We start from the raw sequence: 17,852 nt of genomic DNA on the forward strand, positions 1-17,852 counted from the left end.
CACTTTATATGCGAGTGTGTTAGATCGCTCTTAGAAATATTGAATGCCATCTGTGACAAAACTCAGTTTTGTCTGAGATTTTGTCTGTTTCTCACAAACATTATCGATAAGAACACCTTAAGTCAGAGGTAATGGGGGGGAGAAGCCCAGCTCTAGCCTCACTTTCCCTTTTTGAAATCCTAACCCCATTTTAGTGTTTTCCCAGAAGTTTTCTAATGGCCTCTGCTAGGGATAGTTCTGGTTCATGAATTGATTTTCTGTCTGTATTAATGATTCCGACTTTTCAGTCATTGGGAAGTTATGCAGGAAATACTATATATGTGGGAAAGCCCCTGGACAATGTCGTTTGGAGAACTGCCCTGTTTACCACGCAGACCGCCCCAAAGGGTTGCGGGGCAGTGCTCGGCAGCGGCAGGATAGCTGTGCCTGTGCCTCTCTGTCGCTTAGCAGACACAGGCTGAACCTGCAAGAGGTATTTCAGTCCCACTGAGCTCTTAATTAGGCACTTAAATATACTTGTGGATCTGGTCCATGGAGTAAAGGAAAGATCTATGCGATAATTAGGGGACTGGAACATCTCTCTAATGAAGAAAGGCTGAGGGACTTGGGTCTTTTCAGTCTGGAAAAAAGATGACTGAGAGGGGATCTTGTCAATGCTTATAAATACTTAAAGGGTGGGTGTCAGGAGGATGGGGCCAGGCTCTTTTCAGTGGTGCCCAGTGACAGGACAAGGGACAATGGGCACGAACTTGAACACAGGAAGTTCCATCTAAACAGAAGGAGGAACTTTACTTTGAGGGTGGCAGAGCACTGGAACAGGCTGCCCAGAGAGGTGGTGGAGTCTCCTCCTCTGGAGACATTCAAAACCCGCCTGGATGCGTTCCTGTGCAACCTGCTCTAGGTGACCCTGCTCTGGCAGGGGGGTTGGACTAGATGATCTCCAGAGGTCCCTTCCAACCCCTACACTTCTGTGATTCTGTGAGTGGAAGGAGGCAGGGAACATCCAGCAGTGGGGCTGGGGTCTGATCTCAGGGAAACATCTTCCATAGAGCGAGAAGCTCACCTCTGCTGGTGGCAAAGTCTCCTTGAGGTCTGGGCTACTGCTCCCCAGGAAGGGAAAGTCTTTCCACACTTTGTTCCACCTGCAGAGCACCTTTCCACTACTACCTCACATGTGCCAATGAATAAAAAGTAAAAACATCCTACTGACAGGAGGTGCTTGAGGCTGAGACCATGCCTGTGATGGGTGGTGTCTCTTTGACTGACTTGATTGCTCTGAAGCACCCGCATGCTACGATGAATGGTCTGCTGCAAGGACTTGCTGATATTAAGCAAGAATACTTTTAATTATGTCATTATGTTACCTTTCTGAGTATGGAGCTGAAGTCCATAGGAGAGTCTGACTTGCTGACATGCTCCTTCACAGTTTCAAAAAAACTTTTCAGAAAACCGAGACTTATCTAAGCAAGGGGAAAAAAAGAAAGAAACTAACATCAGTGATCTTCTGAAGTTAAGTTTAAAACAACTTTATTTCCCATCCCTGGTCTCTTCAAAGTCTACAAGCCTAATGGGGTGCCTATACTTGTCTTCCCGCGTTGCCAAAATTAGCTTCAGAATTACGCCCAGAATGCTTTAACTAGTCGGAACCTAAACCAAATCTATACAAATACCCACCTACGTTGTGAAAATGCCATATGACAAAAACTTTGACACAAGGTTAGTTATTCCATTTAAACGTATTTTAGGGTAGCAGCTGTTTTTGATATGAATTGACATGAAAAATTACAATGGATGTATGATATCGACTGGAAAACACTGATTGTGTATGGCAGAGCTGTGACAATTAAGGAAGTCTTCGTGGTCACTTGCAGAAGATACCATCTTTCACAGTTTGAATTTCTTGTTTCATGCTATTGAAGATGAGGGAAATTTATATAAAATGCTATTAAAAGTCACGTATTGCCTATAAGTTAACTTCTTGTGTTTGCACAGGAGTCAAGGGTGCCCACGGTGTCAGTCAGATGTGGGTGAAAGCCTGCTCCTAATCCCACACTTGCCTCCTAAAGGCATTATTTCAACACAGATTCATGACCAGGCTCAGCTTTAGGCCAAATTTTAGGCCAGAAAGGAACATCATCTTCTGTGATACTGGTACAAACTGCTGTTGTAGCTGCACACCCTGCTTTGTTTGGTGTACTTTTAGGGGCAGGGTTACTTTTAGAATGATGCTTAGTCTTTCATTTTGACAAGGGTGCATTTTACACCTTTTACAGTGTGCATTTTTCAAAGATTCATCCTGCTGTCAAGAAGAAATGCGTGCTGTAAAATGCATGAAAAAAGTCATAAAAGGCATTGAGAGCAGCTATTTTCTCCTACATTTTGTCAGTATACAAGTGATATGCCTATACAAGTAGGCATAATAGGTGATCATTTATCATTCTCGTTAATAAGGACAACACAATTAGAAAACAAAATAAAAAATGTGTTAAAGATAATTGTCTCAAGACATGACCAGGCTCCAGCCAAGCTCCAAGCTTTTGCAATTGCTAAATGGCACACAGCAATATACCCACTCCTTTCTTTGAACAAGAACGAAGGAATCAGCAGCCACACATCAACTGAACTCTAGCAGCTGGCTGCATGTAGGGTCTCAGCCCACAACAAGCACAAGGTGAAACACATCAGCTAAAAAAATCTCTTTCCTTGTATCTCCAAACCTGCTCAGGTGGTCCCTCACAGCAGCTCACCTGGTGGGTGGTCAGTCACTGAGCAGAGGTGACTTGCTTGTATGTTTGAGCTCTGGCCAATTGTCCCTACTCTGAAGAGTTTTCCTGCTTTTATTGTTTCGGCTAAGAAGAGAGATGTTAACTGTTAAGGCAAGGGAATTACAACAAGGGAAAGAACTTGAAGTAAGCAACTTCAGAAGTTCAGCGTACGTAGCTGAAGAGCCCCTTCCAAAATTCACTTTGCTATTAAGGATAAGGTGTCCTGTAAAAGAGCTCTCAAGCTAAGAGAAACTTCTGGTTTGCTTCTAAAGTTGTGTAAAAGCTATTTTGTGAACCTCAGCTGGAGAGGGGTGATCATAATTTTATTTCAACTTGCTCTACTGGACTGGCGTAATAGATAGCAAAGTCTTCATGCCCATCTGTTCGATAAAGAAAACTTGTTATTGTTATTGCAGTTATTTTGCCATTCTTACTGTTTTGCTGTCAGGATTCTGCAATCAGAATTTATCTTCACAAATCCTTTTAAAAGGATGCTGCTTACAAGAATTAGTCTCAAACCTGTGCTTACTTAGAAACAACTGCCAAACGAGCTTTCCTCTGTGTTCAAATGCCTGTTTATCTTTTGCTGGATGCACATGAGAATAATTTGCACTTGTGAAATTTGACCCCCACTGATACACCAACTAGAAATGAAGGAAAGACTAATTATTGGAACTAAGTTGCAAATGTAATCATTGAATCTGAATAGATGCTTTATGGATGGTTTCTTGTCTCCTTTTATAGGGCTGTTTGGTTTCTGATCTCAGTTAAGACTTTTATTTTTTTTTTACTCACCTTGTTTAACTCCTCCAAGTTTGCGAAAAGTCTCCACAAATCCACATCCAGGAGAAATTCATTACTTTGGAGGTATTTTAGAGTGTTCATAAATATCTTTAAAAACAGAACAAATCCATGTTATTTACTATTTGTGCCAATTCAAAATATATCTTTTTTTCTTCTTCTTCCTGAAAGTAGCATGTTTGCATTGTAATTCTCATGAAATGATAATTTGATTTGGGGAGGGCAGAAGACAACACTCTGAGAAATTTTTCCTGACCTGCCTGAAGGCTAAATATTGGGCTTTGTGTGAGGAGGAGGGTATGAGTGATGTCTCTGGGGTGTCTCTGCAGCTGCCACAGAAGCAGCTATGTCCCTGCTGTGGTCTCTAGCTGAACACGGGCAACTGAGCCCCATGCAGACCCATGTGAAGGAAATAATAACATCAGAGTCATAGTTACAGATTTCTATGACCTTTCTAAATGCTTTCCTTCTTACCCCATGCATCTGCTGCTATATAAGTTGTTTCAAGTTGCTATGGGAAAAAAAATGCTGGAATAGCGTAAGTAGAGGGCTCATGAAGACTTTTCGTCTCTTTGGATTGTTTTATTAACTTGTATTGAGTGAAAACTGCATGTGTATTTATTGGCTGTTTAAGTTTTTGTATTATTTAAGCCCTGACAGTGATGTTGGAGCTGTGTCGAATCTGACCTAAATCTGAAAAAGGCTTAAAAAATGTAGATAACCCAGTAGAATTTCTTGCATATGTGTGAAAAGCATTAATGAAAAAACCCCTCACCCAGGTGCCAAGACTGAAGAGCTAGTGAGAGTGTTTGCTTAGCCTTGCGTAATTCTGCAGTTGCCACGAACAGTTGACCTGAGAGCTTAAAGGGGATTTACAGTGGTCTTGAAGTTCCCTGTGGAGATTCATTTAAATCAGTGGAATGTTTCTATACTGGGAAGTACTTACAGTAGCAGGTATCTGTAAAACTGGCTATCCAAATTCAATGGGTTCTTTCTTTGGCAGGAGAGTTTGGGAAGCTGGCACGGGCTGAATAGTTTATCATTCATGGGTCACGCGGGGCTGGCTCAGGCTTGTCTGTGTGTTCCTACAACAGACTCACCACGGGGCCTGCATGTCTCCTGTTACCTCATCTGCTCAAGCGTTCATCTGTTTTAACTCTCAGATCTCAAAACAAAGCGTATAGAAGGAAGGATGCTTCCATCCTGGCTTGGACCAAGGGTCCTGTCATCCCCTTTCCTCTCCCTTTCTGTTCTGCCGCACTGTGGAGGAGTTCAGCCCACTCCTCTATTTATTCCCTTTATTTTGCAGTAATACTTCTTGTATTGCCTGGGCTAACTTTTCAGCAACATGGAAAAAACTTCACTGATCTTTTTCTTTTGACTAATAAGAAAACAGAAATCGTCTGTGCAGAATAAGAGAAAAACGATAAGACATTTAGGGAAGCTTCCATCCTTTTAGAGGGATACACTAACTTTTGAGCTGTGATGAACGTAAATAGTGCAGCTATTCTTGTAACTGTGTAATATTCCTGTCCATATTTCAAAGCTCTTAAAATTCACCATGATGGGGGCAATTTGGAGTTTTTGGGAGAGGAGTTGTCTCTTAGTTTGCTTGATTTCTTGTGGTATTAGAACTACAGGTCTGCTGAATTTTGAGGTTTTTGTGCTCTAGTCGGAGTAGCCTAAACAGCTCTATATGAAGTTAAACGAAGAGCATAACGGCTAGCGGTAGAGAAATATCCTGTATAGTCAATTGGAGAGTGGCTTCAGTTCAGTGTTAGCGAGGGGAATAGAGAGAGAATAATTCAGCTGAAATTGCCGGAAGGATCTGCAATTAGATGGTGTTTGCAAAGCACTAGAAAGTGATGTCCAGAAGAAGAGATGCCATCAAGAAGATAAAAACCAAAGGGAACTGTGGAAACAGGATGAGCGGGCAAGGTGGGAGAAAAAACAAGTGCTTAAGTCATTCCCCCATAGACACCCAATGCGAGGTTACAGGTGGCTTTATGTCTGCCATGCTGACAGCAGGGCAAATAATGTTTCATTATTTTTGGTAAATGAAATCTGAAGTTACCGTCTTGAGAACCAGCAAATGATCCAGAAAGTAAGTGCATTCACTTGTGAAAAGTTCCCACACTGCTGCTTCTTTTTTCACTTCTAACTGGCTGTCGACATCTTTCTGCTCACTCTGTTGCGTCTTTATAAATTCATGCCAAGATTTACTCTATTGATTGAAGAAGAAAGAAAACCACTGACTGTTGCATCAACTGCTTCAGACCTTATGAAAAGAATCTATGATCTCTTTGCCCATGTAAAGAGCCCGACTGCCAGTGTCAGTGATTCTTCTGAAAGCTTAAAGACTCCTTGAAAAAGATTAAAAAACCTGACATTTTCCTCCAAAATATTTATAATATAAACACATTGAATTTGCAAGTAACACAGTATGATAGTCTGTTTGTAGGATGCTGTATCAAAAAATAGTGGGCAGCTTGCAAATGCTAAGGAATTTAGTCTGTTTTGCTGCTGCTGGAAAGCAGGGATGGATGATAGCTTCCTCTTTTCCAGATGGTAAAATCAAGGTACCAAAGGACTAGGTCTTCGTAGGTACTTGGATATTGTTTTGTTTAGTCCTAAGGTGGCCATTATTACCTTACTGACCTGCTCCAAAGTCAGATGTTCACATATAAGTTAGGCACTGATGGGAGTTCTCAACAACCGAGTCTATGGGGAACTGCACATAACAGCCAGCGGTGAGAAGCAAAAGGTTTGCTTTGGAGAGCAGATGGTGTCAGGTGTGGGTTAGCTGAATATCACCCCAGTAGCCCAAACTTGGTATTTCTACGGCTAGGGGGCCCCGGAGGCCAGGAGCCTTGTTTATCTGGCAGACAGTCTTTGGTGGGATTTCTTCAGCTGAACCTCGGTGTTGGCACTGACCTCTCTGTGGCCGCCTCTGAATACACCCTGAAGGCAGCAGGGGGGGCGACCCTGCCATGTTTGGCATCTCTGTGATGCTGCAATTTCTTTCCCCAGATCTGCAGGTGCTGCTGGGAGGGTTGTCTTGATGCTTTTTATTTTTTTTTTTTTTTTTTTTGAAGATGGTACCTCCCTGATCTAGGGCAGTCTGGAAGCCTGGCAAAATCCAGGGTTTTACGAGGGCCGTTGCTAACCCTCTACAACACTCACAGTTTCCCCCTCACCCCTCCATTTCAAACAACAAAAATACACCTTATGCTTTATGCGTGAATTTTGCAGCGGTGCCTCATATCCAGATTAATGTAGAGAAAAATGGTAAATTGAAATGAACGCAAAACTTTTATCCCCATCTTTGAGTGTCCTTCGTACAGTATACTGTTTTGATACCTTAAAGCAGAAAAATTCATATGTGCTGCAGTCTATGATCTTAACGGTTGAAAGACAGTTTTCCAGATCAGATGCTTGCTTCTGTTTGTCTTTACCCTGTTGAATGACAAAAAAAGCGCCCCTGATTCACACAATGCTTTAAAGACCATTAAGAAGTTTACCCAGATCAGTAACCTTGCTCTCATCTGTAAGGAATTTGCCCTTAACTGAGTGATTTCCTTGTATTTCCAGGCTCTCCTACACAGAGATGAGGCAGTGATGGCAGGTTTATTTGTAGCTATGGGTGGGGTGTGTAGGTGGCTTAGGTGTGGATGTGTAAGATCTTATTTATGTAACGCAGAAGTCTTTGGCAGGGCAAATCATTGGTATGGCAACAGACAATGGGCTGTCCTCGGAAGACAGAACAAATAAAATATTTTCTTCCTTCATCACTGTAAAAAGTAGGGGACGACAAACTCAGAGTTGAAATCGTCCTCCTGCCATAGGTATACAAAGCTTGAGTGTTTGTTTGTTTATTTGTTTATTAATTTTTTTTATTTGAGATACGTATTGAAAAACCTCCTTTGGTCAGCTGCAGAGTAGAGTCTATAAAATGAGGTTTTAGAAAGCTTAAAGAGCAGGAGGAGTTTGTCTATGTGAGGGATCATGAAATAAAAACAATTGCTTTTGGTTTGACTTTGTTTTTCAGGCCGACAGTGCCATGTAAAAAGTATAACCAGTATTTATGAACTCTAATTTAGTGCTCTGAGCATAGACTTATAAGGTGTTTGCCTAAGTTTTGTCCGCTCTCTGGAACAGTATACTCGTACTTCATGGATTTCTATTGTCTGAAATTTAGGCACTGATCTCAAGGCAATTTTTAAATATGTGTTTGATTATAATATTAGAAGTCCAGAGTTTAAGCTCAACTCCTAATTTTGAAAGCTTGAAATGGAGCAGAAACAATAATGTAATTATATATGCCCCCACACTTAACAAGTGCACCAGCAAATGAATCTTCATAGATTAAATTTTATGGTATTTAATAGTCTCAGAAATCATTTTTTGCTAGATATCAAATACATTTTATTGCAAATTTCAAATATTTTGCTGAATTTAAAATTTCTCAGTTTTAGGCTGTGCTCCTTCAGATGCTATAGAAATGCTATCAAATGAAGTGGGAACTCTTGTACACGAGTAATTGCACTGGATTCACTTGCACAAACTCTTCTTTGATAGTTGAGATTTAGAAGATAAAATGCAAAAAATATTAGGAAGGGACTGTTCACAATTACATGTTTAGGGGTGCGAAGTTTTCGAGACACTTGTAAATGATTTTTTTGAATGATGAACAGTGCTCAGGAAGGAAATTTGGATACCATAGTAAGAGAAAATTCTCATAACTAGAAAAGACAAGGAAATATGTTAGACAAGCAAATTAACTGAAGTGTGTTGGTGTGTGTGCTTTTACTGGCAAGTGTGAGGGTGCCCGAGAGGACAGGAAAGGCCTCAGAAAGCATCTAAAAAGCTACTTTGATAGGTAAAGCCTAGATTCCTCTGTGTGAGTGGGAGTTAGGCAGATACTCTAGAGCCCTAAGGCACTAAGGGCTAGGTTGGCATGCAGAAAATGCAGGATACACTGTGGTCAAGGCAATGATGTGACTGACTTACCCACCTCATGCTCTCTTAGCCCGGGGAGCTGCATTTGACATGCTACCACCACTGAGGACCTTGAAGGAGAGCTCCTGCATTGCCCGCCCCGCTCTGCCCTCCTGGTGCCGAGGGCACCTCTCCTCTCACCATCCATGGGGACGGGGAGTGGCGGCGCTGGCTGTGTTTTCATGTGCATCACGTGCAGCGGCACTGGTGGCTGCACTGGAGCCACCCTGCCTTCATTGCAGATTAATGTCCAAGCAGTCCCAGGGTGGGCTGAGAGTTCAACCTCCGAGTTCAGCTCACCCTGCTGGCTGCCTTTCTCCAAGGGCAGTAAAGTAAAGAAACTCTTTTTACCCAGGTTAGTTGTGGGAGAAGGCAAGGTCAGTGCAAGAGAAAAAAACACGGTGAAATACTCACAACTCCTCTTTTGGCAAATGGCCACCTTGGCTTTTTGGACTCTAATGGGTAAAACAAATGTGTTATCAGTAAAGAAACAAATAGCTAAAAATAAAACTGTTATTTATCTATTCTTTAAATTTTTTTTATTAATTTTTTTAATACGAAGGCTGATATACTATACTTGGCTCAGACATAATACTTGTGTTTAGGCAGTTTGTGCACCAGACTTAAAACACATTAAGCCTGTTGGGTTCCTCCCAGCAAGAATTATGTCTATCTGTGATGGGATCTTGGATGATGCTAAACACTCCCACTTGCTGCAGATGATCAGTATGTGATTGCCAATACCTTACATGGGAAAACACATCATACCTCAAGCCAATTCTTGAAGATAATCATTGTTTTGAAGCAAGAATTAGGGTATGTCTGCTCATTAGTAATATCTTGGAGCTATGCAGGTATTTAAAACTCCTGTGAATAAACAATCCTACAAACCCTAAGCCCCAGAGCTGTCATGGGGCTGGCACAGTGGTGCAAGCTGTAACTCATGATCCTTAGTGAGGCACAGGGAAAGCTGGGGATCCAGATGTAGGAATGCACTGGTGAGAGGTGAGGAATGCCTGTGTTTGTTCAGCAAGAAATTGGAAAGAGTTTTCTACATGTGGCACCTGTGTGGAATCACAGTTGAAACTTTCTCCTTTCAGATTTCGAAGGCCTTGGTCATTCTTTCTGGGGATGGCTGGCTTGTTTGTTTTCATGAAACTGCTGGTTGTGACCTTGACTCACTTATTTTTTGAGAAAATTTTGGTCTCTGGTCGCCAGCATCTTCTGGTCTCTGGCAATCGCACTACACACTATAATATTCTAGCGGGAGGTGTTCCTGCCCAGGACAGGGGGGTTAGGACTAGAGGATCTTTAAGGTTCCTTCCAACCCGAACCATTCTATGATTATATTCCACAATAGATACTTGTGGAAATTACTAGCAGGTCTACGTTTCAGCATTGGAAGGTCTTGTGAGCTACCTCTAGCCATGAGTTGGGTCTGCTACCCTTGTGATTAGAGCACTACTGGAAAAGGTGGCATGGGCCACTCTCTTCCCTGTGCTTAAAGCTGCGCAGGTAGGAATTTGTAACTCAGCTGTTTGCAGATGGAGACCCTGACCTGGGCCCTGGTTGCTCCTGGCCTGGGCTCTGGTTGCCTGTGGAGGAGGGAGGTGATCCGTGTCCAGCCCGCCTCATCTACCTCTTACATTTTGCATTCAGCAGTATAATGCAGGCAAAAATATAAAAAACAAACAAACAAAACCCAACCAAAAACGAGGGGATTTTTAAAATTAGCGATGCAGTTGCTTTGGTGTGGGGTAACAGGATCCCCCATGGAGGCTGTGCTGCCTCGCCTGTTGTCATCGCACCGATCCTCCCTCCCCATCCCACACACGCACGTGCATGTTTTAGTCATGGCTTTTGCTGGGCTTAGCCGAGCAAACCCCACCCTGTGTCTGACCTGCGCTTAGCAGGAGGGCCGCGTGGGGCAGGTAGTCCATGGCACTGTCTGACACCAGGAGGTCTCCAGGGAACACCTCGAGTCCCGGCAGACTCACTACCAGGGAGCTACGCCTGCGCTCGGCCGATCTGTGAGATGCAACAACAACACACGTCATCTCTCTCCGCCCGTGGCTGCAGAGGAAACTTCTGAAGTGCTCCTTGCTGAGACAGGAGGAAATGAGCTAAAAAACCAAATCACAGCGGCTGTGACATGATGTGTTAAAGGAACAATGAGCAGAAAATTTCAGTGATAGACAGCAAACTTAGAATTATCTTTCCAACTGCACATTGTTGCTGAGATCATGACCATGGCTTACTTCAGATAATAGGTACTTAAAGAATTTAAATATTGGAAATTCCTGGGTTCTTGTGAGATTAGGTGAAAAGCGGAGATTTCAGAACCTATGTTTTGGCACTGGAGTCCAAAGGAGCACTTAAATATCATGTCCTTAGCTGATATGCGGGTTGTCATTACTTTGTTACTACTCCGTAGTAACTTGACAATGCTAGGTTAACAGTTGGACTTGATGGCCTTAAAGGTCTCTTCCAACCATAACAATTCTATGATTCTGTACTTTCAACCTTCATATAACTCAGTTGATTTCAAGAAAAGACAGCATACTAGTGAAACACTTAAAATGTTGTGGGTTTTTTTTTTTTTAATATTTAACTTTTTGGCTAGTTTGAGCTCTTTTCTTTCTAAATGTTTTTGGTGTTTTTACTGCTAATTCAAATATTTTGTATTTTGGATATAATATGATTTAGTGGCCCTGCTGGTTGAAAACAAATGGCTCTTTCCAACTATTGTTGTTACTAACAGAGGGCATTGTCCAGGATGTAGATCCATCAAGTGAAGTGACACAGGCGTTCTGTATCCAACAGCATGTTTGTGCCAGCAGCTGCTTGCATTCAAATACAGAAACTACTGGTGCACATCAAAAACCTTTTTGGATTTTGCTAATAACTCACACCGATACCAATTAATTGTGTTAGTATGCCGTTGCAAAGTGACTGGTGTCTACAGCTGCTGTTGTGCTGTCTTTGATTGACTGATGCATGAAAACGGCATTAGAGTTCAAAGGGTCAGTAATTAAGTAGCTGAGGGAGGAGATGTGAAATGTGTGTACATATATAAAAATTCTCTTTCTCAGTCACCATTTATTGTGTATGGTATTTTTTTGTCGGTTAAGTGTAATTCTTACTGGTTTGGGTTTTCTTTTTGCCTAGGCAGATACCTTACGGTGAATATCTAGCCATCTGCCAGCACCCGGCAGGTATATTTTTCCCTATAAGTGCGTGAACTCGACAACTTATCAACTGGCAGATGAGCTCTGAGGTAAAGAACTGGGATTTGATACGTATAACGGGACATGGAGATTATGCTTTTTGTTATGATCTGACAGTGACATTGTTTGCAATTGCCTTAGCTAAACCAATCGAATTATATAGATGGAAGGAAAAACTTCTCCTAATAATAGTGTGGGCTGTAGGCTATCAGGAGAGCCAGGTCTGGGACTTTAACACTTTGAATATGGACATATTAGGGCTTGAAAATCACGTGTTGAGGAGTTTGCAATGTACAAGTTCTCCAAAAGCTTTTCTTCTTCTGTTAGCCCTAACTGAATGGGGAACGTAGGATCTGTTTATTTAACTTTAGGGATTTACAATGAAACTCTGAGGTTTCTCATGAAACTGAACCTAACACATGGCTTGAGAGCTTTTATGGATGGGGTCTGTTTCTTGGTTGTCTGCAAGCCCATACCAGCGCAGGGAGACCGCTTGCTGATGAGGTGCGCTGAGTGCTACCCAGTGCAAATTTTCAGCATTGGTAACAATTGCATTAAGATGCTTCTGAAACCTACAGTGATTCCACGATGCAATCTCTTGGGCAGCCGGGTTATTATACAAGCCAGATGCTGCAATCTAATACAAGGCAAATTCTTAAAGTTGTCAGTCCTGCACTAGGAAATCCATGAGATTTATTTCAGGTTGGATTCACAGCTATATTTTGCCAATGTATTATTGATTTTTGAAGTATCTAGCCTACTTCAATTTTAGAATATATTTTGAAGTTGGAGGCCAGGGGCTTCTGAAGATTAGTAATGGGAAGCATAGTTTCATTGTAACTGAGTTAAATGGTGTTATTTCCCTAGATGAAAAAGGCTTTGAACTTTAGACACACACATGCCTAAACAAGCTCTTCACATAGGTCTGCAGCCCTGCGGTGTGTGGGAGCATGCCAAGGTCACGTGGGTGCGTATCTACGATATACCTTTGCAATCTGACGTGCCTGGGCTGATTAATGACTTACATGCCTAAATTATGTACTCATGCTTCACAGATGAAGGGACAGGTATCTGTGATCACCTGGCCTGATGCCTGTAGATTTATTAGGTATATTAGATGTTTTAGTTGGTTTTACTGGAGGAATTAAAGTACCAAAGTGCTGTGTAATTCAGTTTACCAGTTATGAGTCTGTATGCAATATTTTAGTGTCTTTCCATACCTAAAGACTCTGTAGCTTTGCCTTTTTCTTTAGTGTTTTTTTTTTTTTTTTTTTTTTTTTACTAGGGGCAGAGGACTGAAGTGTTTGAGTGAGAGAAATGCTTGTACTTTAGGGATGAACTCAAGTACCTGAGGAGATATCATCTGCAAAAATTCCTTCTTTAAATCTTCTTGCTTTGTGAAATGAGATAATATCACAAGTTTGCTTTACAAAGTTACGGAAAATTATTAAAGACACTGAAGCATGTAATTTATTTTTCTGTGGTCTGGAAAAATAAATATCCTGTCTATATAGTTTTTTCTAGGACATGGAGAGTTTCAGCTGATTGCTTTTTAGAGGTCTGTATCTTTATATGTCCATAATCTTAGCCTAACTAGCTGTCCCAGGGAACAGCCATCTATATAAATCACCTTACTTCAATAACAGATACATTATTTAAAGGAATACCCACAAGATGAGAATAAAAGCAACTGAAGAGGTTACAAATGCCAGCATTATAGGGTGGTCACAGTGCTGAGATTGCTGCCAGGTGGTGACACTGTTACCCAGGCCACTCAGGGAGGGTATTTGGACTCCCCGATTCAAAGAGTTAGCATGACAATTTACAGGCATATGAGACATTAAAAGAGGAAGAGGAGCACTTCAAGATAGATGAGCCCAGCTCCCTTGAGTCATTGAAAATGGGCTGCCATGGCCGTTACTGAGAAGACTCTTCATTAGTGGTTGTCTTTAGGAAATAGCGTAATCCAGTTTTCCACCCAATCTCTGATACGCTGAAAGGTGCAAGGAGAAAATGAACTCAGAGTAAACTAAAGGTTTTGTTTTATCAATGTTTTCTTCCACTTCAGTGTTGGCTTTAGCATCTCACCTTGTCTCCACCACACGCACCTCTCTCTGTGCTGCCCCTCTTATCCTTTTTGTTTATTTATTTTGGCTGATTATTTTTAATCAGTATCAGTTCAGCATGTTGCTATGCCGACAGGGGATGGACTGGCATTCCTGACTGAGGGCTGTGTGTGGGAAGGCTGTTTAAGATGAGCATTGCTGCTTTAAGAAAGACTTTTGAAAGTAAAGCCTGGGAGTGGGGAGAAGAGATGTTCATTAAAACTGAAGGATGGAGGTATGTGTTTACCCTGGACGATATATGTCAGTCTTGGAGGAGGTTTGCCAACTGTTCCAATGTGCTTCTAGATGGAGAGAATAATCTGACATTTCAGCAGTTTTCTCTGGCTGTGATAAGAAGGGATTAGATGAATACAGCCCTTGCCTAGACCTTGGACCAAACTCAACTTGATAAAAAGTGTTTAAAGCAGAAACTGGTGATTCGTGTATTATATTTCTGCCCATTCTAATATTGGTCAAGACAAAAAATGGAAATCATAATATGTCATCCAAATATCCTTTTGTCAATCTTTCCTGCTGACGGCTATGGAACAAATCTCACGTTGTTTCTTGTATGATTTTAAAATGTGTCTGGATAGAAGTACAGAGCCAGTATCCTAGCTGGCATATAGTGGTTTTCTTCTGAAGCTGCCAGGTTCGTGGCACCAAGAGAAGGTGTTTACGTTAAACGGTCAGTGTTCTCCTGTTTAGCCATTTGCATTCAGTATTCTTCAAAGTCTCCCCTGAAGTTTGCTACAGATCACATAAATCTTCACCCTGTCAGTGAGATACGCTTATGTATTTCAGTTTTGAGTTGGATCAGATCAGACTCTTGCCATAATAGGTACAGATCACATGTTTTCACAACGAGACACAAAGATCTCTCCCTCCCCTCCACTCTCCGTTGTAAATTCAAAATGCCAAAGAGTGGGTTGAAAATCGCAACAGTTCAGAAAATCTAGGAAGCCTCTTCTACAGTGCACATGTGACTTCAGATGCACACACACATCTGTTCAGACGTGTCTGGGGAATTGCATTGCGTAAAGACTCCCAGACTGTATCAACCTGCTCCAACCCACCCAGTCCCAAACATAAATGTATTTGAAACACAGACCTGTTTGTAAGCCGCAGGTTATAACAGAGCTTTTTACCTGAAAAATGAGTAAATATTGGGAAGAAGAGGAGACACAGGTCAACAAATGGTGTCTGCTGCCTTGATAAGTGAAACACGTTATGGCAGTCGCAGAAGCAGTGTATTGCTGTTTGTTGTGAGGCTACTTCTGTCTTTGCCAAGACTCGCTCACTAGTGTTGGTGCTTTTAATATACCTCACTCACCTGCATGCCCCACCTGAAATCTTCGAGGGGATCATGCAGTAAAGCGAGCACTGCCCCATCGGTGAGAGAGGGATGGTCATTAAGGGAGGTACTAGCTCCCACTTCCTTGTTGTCTGGGGAGAAAACAAACTTCAGTTCCCTTCTGTAAACATTTGAACATCTTCAGGAAACAAAAATGGCTGAACCAAACTCATTCCTAGTCAAGCTTTTGCTTTCTGATAATCGCTTGTAAGAGCTTGATGCAATTCACTGCACAGATCTATGGTACGCAGCACCTTATTTTGCCTGCGCTAATTTACAAAATCCAAGTATTTGTCTCAGTTTGTAGGATTAGCAATCCCCCTACCCAGTAGCAGCCTAGGTCTGCTTTGCTCATGTAGGAGAACAATATTGAGCTGTTCTCCTAGCTTCTTTGCTCCCTTCTCCCTCCCACAAAGTTTTGAAGAATGTCGCTCAAGATTATGAGATGTTTCGCATTCTTCAAGCTGAAATTTGACGCCGCTAATCCAAACAGCCAGACTTTTTGGCAGTTAGTTCCTAGGGCAGAGCTCTCCTATGGTCCAGCTGAAATATTGCGTGAAATATAGCTAAACGTGTTGGGGAGAGGGCCGCCTTTGAAAGAAAATCTCATTGAATAAGTTTAGTTTAACAAGCTGGTGACAGGCATTTCACAAAGCAAATCTACAAATTGAAGTTGAGTTACACATACGTGCCTTGTTCTTCGATTTTGTCTTAGAGTGAAGAGGATTCATTAAAATCGTAGAGAAGTAAAACTTAGAATTACATAAAATAGATACATGCATACCTTTGTATAGGAAATCCAATGTTCTGAAAGAAAGTGAGATATTCTTGTTACTTGGTCAGAAAGCAAGCAAGCAATCTGATTTTGTGAAAAAAGTACTCATTTGTTAACAGAAATGTCCTACGTAGATTTAGGCATTGGCTAATTATTTTCACTGTTATGGAGAAAGGAGGAGAGCTCATTTGATATCCAGAATGTTTCCTATATTTGAAGTGTGTGTGGGGAGAATAGCTTTTGGTCTGTGGCACAAAACTAACTGGTTAGTAAAGAGCTATACACCTATTTAACGCCATCCATGTTCAGTGACAGTGTAGGTCCTTTGAGTAAGGACAGAGCCAAGCATGTGCCTGAATTTAACTTCTTGTGCAAGAAATGCAAGGTCTTTGAGAGTAGATGTAGTAGCAGACCTGGGGTGAAGTTACTGGGGAGAGCTGCCAGGGAAGAACCCTGCTAAAGGACCCTGGAAAGAAAATAATCTTCTAAAACCCAAACCAGGACTGGATAAATTACTTAGTCTTGTTCTTTCATAGCCCCGCAAACAGGTATACTGGACCACCAGGGTGAAAGGACAGAGGTGGGAAAGAGTGGCCATGTGCAGAAGCGGACTAGACCAAGCTGGTCACCAAGAGACAAGGCTGGAACCGTTGCCTTTTGCTGATATGGAAGGAAAAATCGCCCTTCCTGATGAGCATAGAAGTTGGTCTGTTGTATCAGAGGAATGTGGGACAGGTTGTAGTTCAGGTTAAGAATTGTGGTTTTGTTTATGCACTGGGCCATGACAGATTAACACTGAATATGCAAGACTGAAAAGGAGGTTGCATCATCCTATTCCTCTTACCTGGACACCCTCCTGTGGTGTAGGACTGGGGCGGGGGAGTCTCCTAGGCAGAGTAGCAGAGTTGGCTCTCCAAGATTTTTGGAGTGTCTCATTGGGACTGCCAGGATCTTTTTGGCTCAGCAGCTTTGATCTGGGGCCAGCAGACTCGGGATCTGCTATAGCTGTCTCAGACTTGGCTTTGGAAGACAGTAGTTTTGCATGGACACAAGAAGGCAATGACAACGAGGAAGTTGTAGTGCACCGAGGTGGACTCTTACAAACGTGGTGGAGACAGCTGGTGTATTCCTTTTGATTCCCCAGCTGAGCTGTGTCAGAGCAGTCCTGAAATGACAGTGCTTGTGAGGCGGAGGCCATCCTTAGACGCCTTAAAGTTGGAGAAGTGGAAATTCTGGCCAGAGCATGCCGGTCAAACTGGAAAGGTGCATGGTGGCTCCCAATGCACTCCTCTGTGGGAAGCTTCAGAAGTGAAGACTCTGTATAACCTCGTCTTCGAATGTAGTCCCCTGGAGGCATGGTGGTGTCCATACAAACTGATACTGCCTGCTTTTCACAGGAACTGAAGACATCTTCTGGACTGTTGCTTCCAGACAAAGCAACATTTTCTTCATAAAGATCAGCTTCCCTGTTCTGTAGTTCCACACTGATGCAGGTTTCTTTGACCAGGTCTGAAGAATAATCAGAGTTCGGTTGTTGCATTCTTTATTTGCAGCATGAAGATTTATAGGTCTGTGTAGCTAGGAAACATGATCAGAAAAAGTTCTTAAAAAATCACCATATGTATTTTTGTACAGGAAAACATGCAAATAGAAAAATAATCTCAACAAAATAATGTAGATATGTGCACTAGTACAGAAACAATTCCCTGCGTTTTGAGTCCTGCTTTAAAGCACGTTGCAACAGTTTCAGGACCCAACTTCAGCATGTGGTTTAAGCAGCTGCTAATTTTGAGTGTGCAAGCAGTCTCAGCATCAGTCAGTAGAACT

At 42.0% G+C, this 17,852-nt stretch overlaps 1 protein-coding gene across 1 annotated transcript in view; it reads right to left on the minus strand.

Annotated features, from left to right (window-relative positions):
- PLEKHG7 (pleckstrin homology and RhoGEF domain containing G7) overlaps positions 1 to 17,565 on the minus strand; it is a 34,133-nt gene extending 16,568 nt beyond the window's left edge. The window contains exons 1-7 of the mRNA XM_054199477.1: positions 16,870 to 17,565; positions 10,465 to 10,687; positions 8,979 to 9,019; positions 6,927 to 7,022; positions 5,641 to 5,790; positions 3,561 to 3,656; positions 1,365 to 1,460 (exon numbers count right to left, since the gene is read on the minus strand). Coding sequence (XP_054055452.1) covers positions 1,365 to 1,460; positions 3,561 to 3,656; positions 5,641 to 5,790; positions 6,927 to 7,022; positions 8,979 to 9,019; positions 10,465 to 10,687; positions 16,870 to 17,565 — 1,398 coding nt within the window. The remainder of the gene's footprint in view (positions 1 to 1,364; positions 1,461 to 3,560; positions 3,657 to 5,640; positions 5,791 to 6,926; positions 7,023 to 8,978; positions 9,020 to 10,464; positions 10,688 to 16,869) is intronic.
- Positions 17,566 to 17,852: the final 287 nt, after the last annotated feature.

This window comes from Rissa tridactyla, chromosome 1, assembly GCF_028500815.1.
Source record: "Rissa tridactyla isolate bRisTri1 chromosome 1, bRisTri1.patW.cur.20221130, whole genome shotgun sequence".
Lineage (NCBI taxonomy): Eukaryota > Metazoa > Chordata > Aves > Charadriiformes > Laridae > Rissa > Rissa tridactyla.